General features: G+C 39.4%; 1 protein-coding gene and 1 non-coding gene across 3 annotated transcripts in view; one reads left to right on the top strand and one right to left on the bottom strand.

The window, feature by feature from the left end:
* LOC146478102 (exoskeleton protein RP43-like) overlaps nt 1-12,159 on the bottom strand; it is a 31,720-nt gene extending 19,561 nt beyond the window's left edge. Inside the window, exons 1-6 of one of the 2 annotated variants that reach the window (XR_014865243.1) lie at nt 12,033-12,159; nt 8,552-8,587; nt 7,495-7,833; nt 6,155-6,460; nt 4,951-5,289; nt 3,002-4,044 (exon numbers count right to left, since the gene is read on the bottom strand). Coding sequence is in view for 1 of the 2 variants with exons in the window: in XM_085112863.1 (XP_084968989.1) it covers nt 3,845-4,044; nt 4,951-5,289; nt 6,155-6,460; nt 7,495-7,833; nt 8,552-8,587; nt 12,033-12,057 (1,245 nt within the window). In the remaining variant the exon portion in view is untranslated. Of the gene's footprint in view, nt 1-2,442; nt 4,045-4,950; nt 5,290-6,154; nt 6,461-7,494; nt 7,834-8,551; nt 8,588-12,032 lie in introns of those variants that run through there. The other variant, XM_085112863.1, reaches the window with a different exon arrangement.
* Nucleotides 1,672-1,810, top strand: LOC146478103 (U4 spliceosomal RNA). The gene has a single exon (XR_014865271.1). It is a non-coding gene; the product is annotated as a U4 spliceosomal RNA (small nuclear RNA).
* Nucleotides 12,160-12,375: the final 216 nt, after the last annotated feature.

Raw genomic sequence — 12,375 nt, forward strand, 5'->3', positions numbered from 1 at the left:
AGTTGATGGCTTTCCACGCACGTCCTCTGCAAAACACAATGGCACTGGGAAAATAGTCTAAGAAGTGGGGCGGTTTGGACTTTGGAACACTAGCGGCTAGCTTGTATCAAGGTTTTTTTTACCAAAGTGTAAGCCACAACAGTTTATGGAACAGGTAATTATAAGTGGCGCAAAAACCGGGAAACGAAAACAGACAAAAAAAAATGTTGAAAAATATAAAGGATGAAAACTACACAAGGGAAATAAAACACACACAAAAGCCCCCCTACCACCCCCCCCCCCCCCCATAAAAAAACAACAACAACAACAACAAGAAAAAGAGAGAAAGCAAATGATATTTGCTGCGTTCGGTTTTTTTTTTTTTTTTTTCGAACAGCTTTTACCGGCCAAAGTGAAAAAATAGAAATTAAAATGAAATTTAAGTTTTAAAAAATTTAACAAAGGGAAAAATAGATATTGATTAAGGAAAGGATAACACAAGGAGATCGGGCCCGTTTACAAGGAGCACAGAATTAAACTGTGAGGAAAGGTGGTGTATGAACAACCTTCATCCTCGATGAAAACACTGTTTTGTTCTCAGCTGCAGGGATCACATGCAGCAGTAAGTAATAGCCTAAGCAAAGGAACGGCAAAACACTATTTACGCTGATCAAAATTGTTTTTGTTTTATCAAATCCATTGAGGAACAGTATTTGTTGCTGTCATCCTCAGAAGTTTCCTCTCTGATGCGGGATAAGGTCGTTTCGCGCGAGGTGACTTCGTTTTGGCATTTCGGGATGAAATCGCTTATGTAAGCTGTTATATTTAACAATTAAATTATGAGCTCTCGATTCCTATCGCGTGATAGCTGATGAGGGCGCAGCCCGAATCAGCTATCGTGCAAAAAAATCGAGAGCGAATAATCTAATTGTTTTAGTGTAAATCTACTAGTCGTTCAAAACTAAACAAGTAAATTATCTATATCCTCATCGCAGACACTTCGAAAACGCGAGGAAGCAGCCGCCATTTTGTTGAAGACCGCTACTCATAATCTATCACAGAATAGATAGCGAGTAGCGTAGTCAATCAGAGCACAGCATTCGTGATAGAGCACTAGTATATTTATACTAAATCATGTTATAGGGTTCTCTTGAATTTGTCTTGGGCTTCATAAGCGGCAGATTCGCCCTTGTGGGGCGTGTCCACCTGACTGGAGAAATTTAAAAGCACATAACCAATACTGCTTGAGCTAGTGTCATTCATAGGTTAAAAAGGAACCCAGCGTTCTCTCGCTTGTGGGACATCCTTGTTAGAGACAATGTAGATGTAGAAGATTTTGATGGCCTATCTGGAATATAGTTACATAAGTTTGAAAATTGTTGATCTTTGTACCCTTCCTCAAGTTAACAAGTATATGTGAATTCTTTGGGAAAACCTGGATGTTCATCGGGCACCCATCTAAATAGTCATTCAAACTCTCAATGCGCATGCTTATATCTGTTGAGCATGTTACACACTGGGAGCACTAACTTTAATATCCTCAAACTTGTTATTTTTAACGATTTCTGTATTTTTTAGAAAAAACCCAGTAAGTGTCGTCATCGGACTCAGGACTCGTTTTAAAGTCTTATACATCCCACATGTGAGAGAATGTGTCATTCGAAAAAAACCCTGATCCAATAAAGTCTAGTCAGCTTTGCGCAGTGGCATTATCGTAGCCAGTGAGGTTCATCCGAGGCGCGGTTATTGCTGATTGAAAACTTTTCCCAATACCCCGCAAGACGACTTGAAATACAGTCGGCTTTGCAATTTTTGCCGGTCCGTCGACGGGCCTTGTAGAAGTTATGAAAAAAATCTTCCCAGCAAAATAAAAAAGCAAAGTTGTTTATTTTTTGTCCGTTACTTGAGGCTCTCTGTGTTTCGTGATGTTTAGGCTGCCTTTCATAATAAGGTTCAAAGCAACTCGCAAATAGCTACTTTTTGGAGGCGGTGCCGTCGGTAGCCCGGTGAAGTTGGCGAACTGGTGCATGCCCCTCGATCTGATTATGGTGAAACCAATAACCCAATATAACAGTGATCAAGGAGGCTCTCACACGGAAATCTTGTTAAGAGGCCTTATGTTTTTTTGTGTGACATTAAAGCTAGCGTTACGCGAGCGTGACCGAAGGTCACGTTAATAGGGCTACTTGTTGTTGTAAAAGAAATTAATCGATATAGTTAATATTAAAATGTTCGGCAACAGAGTTTTCCAGTATCATCTTCCTTTGGAGATCTCGTAAAAAGCTTGACAGTGCTTATTTATTCAACCCACAAATCGGTGTTTGGAAAATTGGATGAAACACTCTTCCTCGTGTTTGTTATATTACCGGAATTCATTCCTCATTTCCACCCCGCCCCCTTCCTTCTTCGATCCACGCCGCCGCTATTCTAGTATCGATACAAACATCAACAACCATGACAACATATCATCATCATATCCTTTATTTAAATGCGATATCATATCATTAAAAACAAATGGCCTTCCTATAAGCCGTGTGAAAGAAAAAAGCTACTAAATTAATCACAATAATCGGAAACTATACTAATTACTTTAAATAGAAGAAAGATCCCAGCAGTTGTTTACGCAACTTAAGCAGTTGCGAGAAGAAAGCTTGAAATTTTTTTCAGGCTTTCTTTTCGCAACTGCTTAAACCTGACCAGACAACTGCAAGCATCTTTCTTCTATTAAATCTTCCACACGGAGTTCAAATCTATGGTTCATACATTCATAGCCATTTACACACTAAGTAGTTACTATAACAAACCTCTTGGGGCAACAACACTGGCGATGAGGACAATCAACTTGAACAACAATTTACTTACACCTTAATTTATGATATAAAATATTTCATTGAAGACTACAAAATAGTAAACATCCATACGAAATAATTTTGCGAGCTAAATTAGTTGGATGGCCAAACGTTACTTACTCATTAGTTTAAGCAGTTATCATATCTGATAATAGACACCAGTCGACTATTACTAAAAAACTGAACTACAAGAAACAAGAAGTTAATTAATCAATAAGTGTATAATCATATACAAACCAGAACTCGGAAAGTTACTCTAAACACAACTAAGACAGACTATGGTTGTCTTAAATACACATAACAGGATCATCTTTACTCGCGATCGGTTTTAGGTACAAGAGACCTGTTTGACAAACCGCGTCCCGATAACTCGGCTGGCCTGATAACTTTTTTTCAAATTCACTAAGGCTTTCCGATCAATTTGTGCATTTTTTTAAATCGCTCCTTAAATGTTCCATAAAATTATAAAACGTTGAAATTTACCGTTCAAAATCAACAGAAACTGAATTTCGTTTTGAGGCCCAGTAAGGGGGAGTTGCCGTTTCTCGAAAGTGTTTGAAATTCGCTTTTTCTTAACAAACCTCTCTTGGTTTTTACTCAAAGTCGCCAATATGTTGCAGAAAATTTTTATTATTTTAAAATTCAACTTTCAAATTTGAGAAAGAAATGAGAAACATAATATGCACACAAAGTAGTTTCAGGTCCAGGAAGTTATTGAGCCGGCTAAGGTCATTGCTTTCAGGGGCAACTGTTAAGGCTCGTTTATTTTGGGGGAAACTTTCAAGATTTTTCAGTCAGTAGCCATCGAATTCACAAAGCTTCTGTCGGTGAGCTTTTACATTAGGATCCTTGTGCTAATCTTATATAAAGGACGCTGTTTTCCTCTCTGCTAAGCCGCTGCGAATACAGCTGCCTTTCATTGCTCCCAGCCACCCAACGGCCGTGAGCAATAAAAGGCGGCTAAATTCGCACGCAGGCTATTCCTCTGCCCCATCCAGCCGGCGTGACCTTACCGTTCAAACTGTTTTAGTGCCAAGCTTAACTACAGTTTCTTCTTCGCTTGAATTCCGATCACATTCAGTTACCATGGTTTCGCAAGTGTCTTCCTCCTCATCGTCTGACTTAATGCAGTTGTAGCAGGCAAAGGTACACACAGAAAAAATTGTAAATCCCCCAAGAGAAATTCCTGCAATCTTCAAAATATCGCCTTTTGTTGCTGGGGAGAAATAATAATACATCAGGAGAAAATGTGATGTAAGTTGTGTAAGTAATTAGTGTCAGTTTTGCTTGTCATTTAAAATATTAATTATTATTATTAAAAAGAAAATACATCCGGGCCGTGTTGTTTGGAAGCGGATAAACGCTAAATCCAAGATTAAAAGTTAACCGAGGTTTCAACTCGCTCATTAATAATTATTTTAAAGGCTCATTTTAATCTAACTGGTAAAGAAAAGTCTAATTCAAAACTGAGGGACAAAAATCTTTTGGACAAATCCTTACGGATTACTAAAAAGACTCGAACCAAAGCTCTTGTTAATCCAGGATTAGCTTAGTAATCGGGCTTTGAAAAACTCGGCCCAGGAGAAAAATGCGATTACAGGGCAACTTGAGGTAAAGATTACAAAATGAAAAGTAGCCAAGCATGTCCGCATGCAAGGAAATGGTCAAAGTGGCTTGAAAATTCTGACCACCGCAAAAGTTGCGGTTGGCCATGTAGGATTCAACCCCACGACATTAGGTGGGTGACTAGTCACCGATCTACCATCTAACCTACAGAACCACGATGGGAAAAGTAATTCCCTTTGGCAAGTAATTGAATGTAAGTAATTGGCAAAGTAATTCCCTTTGTTTGCGAAGGGGTAATGTTGTTAAAAATGCGAAACGTTAGTTCGGCTAGCATTTTCGTATAGCCAACTACAGCTACTAAATTCGGGGAATAAGATTCCACTTACTAAACCTTTCCGAGACTTCAATTTTAACTAAAGCATCCGAACACATCATACTGCAACCCCCCCCCCCCCCCCCCGCCCGGGGGATGGGGGTTGTTAAAATGGTAGGCATCCACTTAATGAAAACTGCACCTGTATAATTAACAAATTAGGATTTCAGAATGAGTACTCACGTTTTGATGTAGAACTTCTCTTGAATCCAGGGTACCTTGTCTTCCCGTTGAACTTGAAACTAATGCTTATTTCAGAGCCTTCTGGTGCAACAGTTGAAGGTCTATTTGTTCCACAATACCTTGCGCGGTGTATCTTCACATAGTCATAAGCGCAATTCTTGGAATCCGACAGATTGAATGAATCAAACGACAGCTTACATTCAGAGCTTATCTTGAATCGCCAGACACACTTCGTGGGCTCGTCATCAGGCAAAGGAAACATGTAACTGGCCTGGTTTCCTGAGAGTTCGTACAGTATGGAGCGATGGCTATTGGCACTGCAGGAGAACGGAGCTGGTACTGGAAATCAATCATGTGATCAACATTTCAGTTCTCCTTATAATAATCAGAATTACTTAATTATCCTTTTGACGTCAGGGGCTTTTCACGGATAATAAAACAAACGGGCAAAAAAAATAGATCATTGAGAATACCAACTGGCATGAAGCAGACAAGCTGGTTATTCACAAGCGTGACTGATACGTGGAGTTGAACTCGTGGCTACCGAGAAACAACTCCAGATTGTGATTAATGCGGGACCCGAACCCGGGATCTCCAGACGCCCTAAACACTCTGCCATGCTGCCTCCGTATTAATATGCCCTCAAAGCTAGACAACTCATGAGGAAACAGGAATTCAAGATTAATTATGTTGATTGTGAAATACGGGAGGCCAGGAAATTTGCACGTTGATATCAGCCATTGAAACTCTGATGAGCGGTCGGTCTTGAGTTCAAATGAAAGTAAAATAAATCAATTTCTTTTAAAGTGTCAATTGTATTTAGTATTAAACAATAATTGCAGACGCTATCAAAAAACTCACTATCAAAACATTCTCCAATAAAATGGTATTTTAGAATGCTTTGTTATTGATTTCGACATACGACATACAACTTTTTATTACAGGCTTTTAAACTAAAACATGCACCAAACTGTCCCGATGGGCGCGGCGTGCGAGGGCGGCGGTGAATAGCATATTTTTATGTTTTTTTTTTTTTTCACATTAATTTCCCAAGCCAAGACAATAATGAAAGCTATGGTGAGCAGATCTGAATAAAGGATCTATCATTAAGAACTGATTCCAGTGGTTGAAATGAAAAACTGAAGCAAACTGATATTGGAAAACAAATTAAAACGCAAGATTTGTTAATAATTTTGTCGCTTACCTTTCTCCACAGCATCGAGTCCGGGCGCATCGCTCTTGAAAGAGACCTGAACATAAAGGTAGTGACCGCTGGAAAACATCGAGGACTCACCCTTCTGACCACAGAACTTCTTTAGCAAGGAAATAAATGGGTTCTTGCCATCACAGTCACCATCCAGTTCCAGTTCCTTCATTTTCAGTATCACGGAGTGTCGTTCAGGAGCTTTAATCGACCAAGTGCAGATCATGCCGCGAGGTGAATCATTGTGGCCCGGGGAGACACTTCTTTTTTTTCTGCCGTTCACTTCAACAATACCGCCATTTTGCCCTAAGCGAGATTCCACGATAGCCAAACATGAAAGAGCAAGAGAAATTAAAAATGAAAGCAGGAAATAATGAAGCACCAGCTGTTAGAATCTAATTTCTCATCAAAATATATGACCACCTCGAATTAAATATACGCGGTTCATGAGCGTTAAAGAAGTGTTCAACTAAATTCTCCCAACTGATACAACAAGTGACTTGTGAAACACAGTGAGGAGAATTTGTGTATTATAAATATTGGGCTGAAAAAGAAGTGTTTAACTTAATTCTCCCAACTGGTACAACAAGTGACTTGTGAAACACAGTGAGGAGAATTTGTGTGTTATAAATATTGGGCTGAAAAAGAGGTGTTTAACTAAATTCTCCCAACTGATACAACAAGTGACTTGTGAAACACAGTGAGGAGAATTTGTGTTTTGATATTGGGCTGGAAAAGGCTAAAAACAGCAATTGAAAACTTACTGGAAGGCAGGACAGCATCTGAAGCTAAGAGAAGCATATTTTTGCTCGAGAAAGGGAAAGGCTAGAGAAAAATATGCAGCCTTAGACGGACCGATATTCACTGTTTCCCAGTTCATCTCTGACTTCTCTTACTCATATAAATATCTTTTAAACTTCTTTTATACTTTCCTGAATTGAAAGCCCGATGTATTTCTTCATGGTCGAGAAAATTTAACTATCGAGTGACGGTTGTCAATTTACCTTAACTAAGTCGATAGTTTCACCCCATTTCTCCACCAGCACAGCATCACATCTATTGTTGTTGTTGTTGTTGTTATTGTTGTTGTTTATTTAAGCCCTCCCCCCCCCCCCCCACTTCCTCCTCTCCCGTCCACTCCGCTACCAAAATGATTAAGAGTGAAGTCCATTTGGGACTCAATTTTAGCCACTGCTGACATCAAAATTTTCTCGAAAGTTGTCCTTGTTTTTGAGATGTGATTACAGTGGGATAAAAGCGAGTTGGAGGAGGAATTTCACCTCGGTATTGTATCATGATAGTTGTATAAAAGGTACTGTTAAGTTAGCTTTTTGTCTTACTTTCCGCCTCATACCGAGCAAAGAACTCGGCTTGCTCATTCTGGATGGACTGGTACCAAGCCCAAAGATAGCGCCCACTGGAAAGCACCGTTATGTCAGTATCTTCTCTACTGAAAGGTTCCAAAACCTCGCTTGACGAATTCTGTCCATCTCGAATTTGGAGAGTAGAATTCTTTAACTCGTAGGACGATATCATCAACTTCACGACATTTCCCTCTGGAACTGTTATTATCCAAGTACAAGACCTGTTGTTTGAGGGCTTAGACAAGGTGATCGAGCCAGTACTTCCGGTCAGACGAATGATGTTGTCTTTTCCTGGTGTATCGCAGGATCCCTCGGCTGTTAAAATCAAAAGAAAATCTTTTGTTACTTTTTTTGAGTAGAGAAAACGCCGCAAAGAAGGAAACAGATAAGCAAACTGAGCCAGAGAAAAAAATCATTTCCATTTACAATGCCGGTAACATTTTAAAAATTAACGTCTATCTTTCTACAGAGAGCCTTCAAAATTATTGACTTTTCAGGCATGCCCAGCCCCATCTAGCTTGCCTACACATTTTTTCCATTCAGGGCCCCATTTTACTTGAGCCCAGGCCGCTGTCCGGAGAAAAGGGACGTCAGTTGCTCAAGCTCCCCCGAAACGAACTCCTCTTCGCTGGTTCAAGAAAACGGCGGAAATCGAACCTCGTCTGACCGTTGCCGGGTTATTTTGTCAAGGAACACAACAGTGTTTTTGTGTCATTGCATTTTAGTAATGTAAGACAAAACAACGTATGCAAAAACAAAAACAAAACTGAACAAAAAATCTTAATCCGAGCTCTATTGTACTATAAGGAGTGGTGGTCGTATTTAAGCGAATTTTAACAAAGACCATGGTCTGCTAAACGTTTTTTTAACAGAATGCAGCTCGTAACAACGTGGTGGTTGAATTAATGGTCAGGTTCGTCTTAAGATAGGGTTCCAGGATGATTTGGTCGAAAAATGATTACTCAATGCAATTTTTGACAGTCTAGATGGTGTTACAATGTTTTGTCTATTGAACTGGCAACTTCTAACCTACCTTGAATGTTCAATGCTTGAAGCAGCACGGATAGCCCTGGAATAATAAATAAATGTAATTATAAACAATTTTGTGCTATTATAGAGTACGAGATGTCTTTTAGTAGTATAGTAAAGATAAACATTGTTGAATTAGGGGTATACAAATCATCGACTGTTAGCAGGTCTTTATTGATAGCCGAGGGAACGAGCAGGGGGCCCCAACAAGACTAAACTTAAAGCAAAACTGTCAAAATACTGTTTCCTGCATTCCCGCGTCATTTTATCGCCTTTTGAAAGGCAAATTTTTGTAAATGAACCCAGTTAAATCTGTTCGGATTATTTAGCTGAAAATTCAGTTAAGTTGCCGAAAATTTTTAGGGCAAGCAGTGTTGTTCCCCAATTTATGAGATATTGTTGTCTTTCTAAAAATGCTACCTGGCCGTTTTTTGCACTTTTAACAAAGTATCTGTCCCCCCGAAAACAAAAGGGAGGAGTTTTTCAGCGTTGTTAATTAAAAGTTTAAGGTGTCCTTTTTCTAAAGAAAACTCTAGTTTTTCTTCACATTTTAATCCGAATTTCTGTGGCGGGAAAGTCTTTCCGAAATAAAATTACAGCGAAACGAAGCATTGGGGGCTCCTGGAAAAGAAAAGATAAAACAAGCTGAAGTGAACGAATCATCCAAGGTGGAGATTGTTTTGAATGTTTCGCTTGCTCAGGTGATTAACTCGCCCCTCGACTAGACAACCGTCGTTCTCACGGTCTCTTCTCTTTCCGACTCAAGAGACTGCGACAATCAGAGCGGTTTTCAAATGAGTGTCGCAAAACCAAAACTAAAGTAATTACTCTGGCCAATCATGATCATAACAGACGTAAACAACCCTATGGAGCAACCAGAGCTCGAACCAAATACATGTAACCTGCTTCAATAGCGGGAAAACGCATGCGAGCAAGCTACGATTGGTTTTCTTCCTGATTGGTTGAGAAAGTGGTACGAGGTTTGCCAACCAGTCACGAAGCTTGGTAAAGCAAAACCAAAGCAAACGTAAAATTACATCGACACTCAATTGACACACAATTCGAGTGATTGACCGCCATCTTGACGATTGCAATAATTCAAAGAGACTGGGTAACAGAAAACCACCCTCTCTTTGTCCAAACCTGCGGGTTTCCAGCGCTTTTTATATTCCATTCGCCGTTCCTATTACGTGGGAGCTTGTAATTGTTGTCGAGAACATTACGATCTCCACGTCTTACTCACCATCTGGAGATCACACGACTCCAGATTTTTGGATCCCACGAGTCGCTATCTTGAAGAAAAATAACCACTTTTGGCGTCTTATTTTATCTTAAAGAAAAATAACCACTTTTCGCGTCTTCTTTTAGAAACGCAAATGGTCTCTGCTTTGCAATTTTAAACCACATTCTAATTGTCTCATAACAGGAGATTATCATGTCGTTTTGCAAATAAGTTAACTGTCTTTTTTTTCTGTTGCACATGGCAGATGAAGCTGACAGATCGCACGAACACTCCAGATTTTTACACCTGCATCAGCCCGCTTATCAATCGGCACGTTTTAGAAAGCTTTTCAAATGGTTCTTTTATGGTCGAAAAATAATTAAAGCCTTATTAACCAATCTGTTCTGTCGCGAGGAAGCAATATTGTCTCTAGTTTGGCGCCAAAGGAATTATAAATTAAAAGCAAAATGAAAGGTGTCAAAACGCTGTCCATCAAAGGAATACGTGCTAAAGGAAAGTGGGTGGTTTGAGTGCATGTAAAAAAAACCGAGTTCCAGGAGTTTCATAAAAAAACGTCAACTTTTTCTAAATAGTGAGATAATTGTAAATTTGAGCTAGTAATGTATTTTGTATAGAGGCAAACTAGTGACTCAGTAAATTTCTACTGTTTCACTGACAGGCATTCATATTAATGATCATTAAAGAACAGGAAATCGTGCAAAAACCTTTCTTTCTCTTGCTATATCAATTGTGCCACCTGTATAGTTTTACATGCTATGGGTGATACAAGGCTCATATTTACAAAAACAACTCTCTCTCTCTCTCTCTCTCTCTCTCTCTCTCTCTCTCTCTCTCTCTCTCTCTCTCTCTCTCTCTCTCTCTCTCTCTCTCTCTCTCTCTCTCTCTCTCTCTCTCTCTCTCTCTCTCTCTCTCTCTCTGTCTCTCTGTCTCTCTGGTTTGACCAATGCAACACCTTATTGTGTGATCCCTTCAACTCTCTTCTCTCTCGGTAAAAGCCCCGTCCGTACGTACCTTTTTTGACCTTTTTATTGTTTTTTTTTTCTTTGTCTTTTAGCCTTCCGTCTTTGCAGATATGAACAAAAACGACAAAAGCTCTCCATAAAATTATGGAAGTTTTTAAGAACGAAAGAGAGTGGAGTTTTTGAAAATTGACTCAATTTATCGTTTTCCGGCCGTGTGTAACATGGGTAGAATCCGGCGAGTGAATCCGTATGTGCGTGGAAAACATCTTACGTTTTTAAAATCGGCAAAGATCTCCCTTTTCGAGCATTCAGGATTTTACAGCCACCGCGATACGAATGAAATTGGTCAAATAGTTTGATTCTGGTCGACAGAATCCGAATCCTTGGACTTGATGGGAATCGAATTTATTCCAGCAAACTCTACCAGATGCACTCTTGTCAACTCCTATGGCTTCTCAAGAACGTTAGTGGTCCTGTTATCAACTCTCAGCGACTCCTTTTCTCTCTAGATCCGGTATTAAGGATATCAGCCAAGTTTTTGCGTCGTGATTATGAACCTAGCTATGTTTGTCTGAATTAAGAGCCCGCGAGCCACGCAAGAAGACTAGGTCAATACACTAACTTGGTAAATAATCTTGAAAACGATTTAAAACACAACTACTAAGCGTCTACTAAATCGCGTTTCCATATCTAAAACGGAACGGGTAGTATTAAATTCACTATCGAGTGTCCTATATTAACGCTCCATAATTTTTGGTATTATTTTACTCATAGTAGGATTTTAGATCGAATACATGGCTCGATGGAAGAGCATACTTTATTTGTATATATGAATTGATACCGTGTTCAAATGAAGCTATGACTGACTAACTTTCATCGCGAGGTTTCGCTGAAAATTTGTGTCGATGGTGAGGCTTTCGAAGGCTGACGACTAACAACTGCCCGATTAGCTTTTGGAAGACCCTCACTGAAAAACATGTACTATGTTGAACTCTAACGTAAACCTTGAAGGCAGAATTGGTTAAAATTATAAAAACTTTAAAAGAAGGAAATGTTTGCCTTTTTGGCATTTAACAGCAAATTTAATACTCGGGTAGCGTAGAATATTAACCTCTTCTTTCTGAAGATAAATTTCCGCATGCTTACTGTCGATGGAAACGCGACAAAGAAATAAAAAATACTTAAATCTTCGCGAGTGAAAAGGCATCACGGTTTATATACAAGTAAGTGTTCATTTTTATAATTATATCTGTTTCATATTTCAATGACGCTGGACTTACCCAAAAGAAAACTCCGTTGAATCATGACTGGTTAAACGTCTGTAATCAGGTTAGGTACACTGATGCCACTTTCTTTCTGGGCCCAAAATTTATTTTAAGGAAAAACTCGACAATATGTTTCCAGCTTCTTTGCCTCGTTGACGCATTTTGCATAAATTTGATATATGAACTGATTAAATAGAAGAAAGACCCTCGTAGCTATTTACGCAACTTAAGCAGTTGCAAAAGGAAAGCCCTTAAAAAAATTCATTCTTGGACGTGATCCGAACCCAAGACCTCTGTGATGCCGGTGCCGCGCTCTCCAGGAGCGGAGCTATCAAGCCAACTGGGAGCTGGTCATATT

The sequence above is a fragment of the Pavona decussata genome, unplaced genomic scaffold, assembly GCF_977016875.1.
Source record: "Pavona decussata unplaced genomic scaffold, jaPavDecu1.1 SCAFFOLD_67, whole genome shotgun sequence".
Lineage (NCBI taxonomy): Eukaryota > Metazoa > Cnidaria > Anthozoa > Scleractinia > Agariciidae > Pavona > Pavona decussata.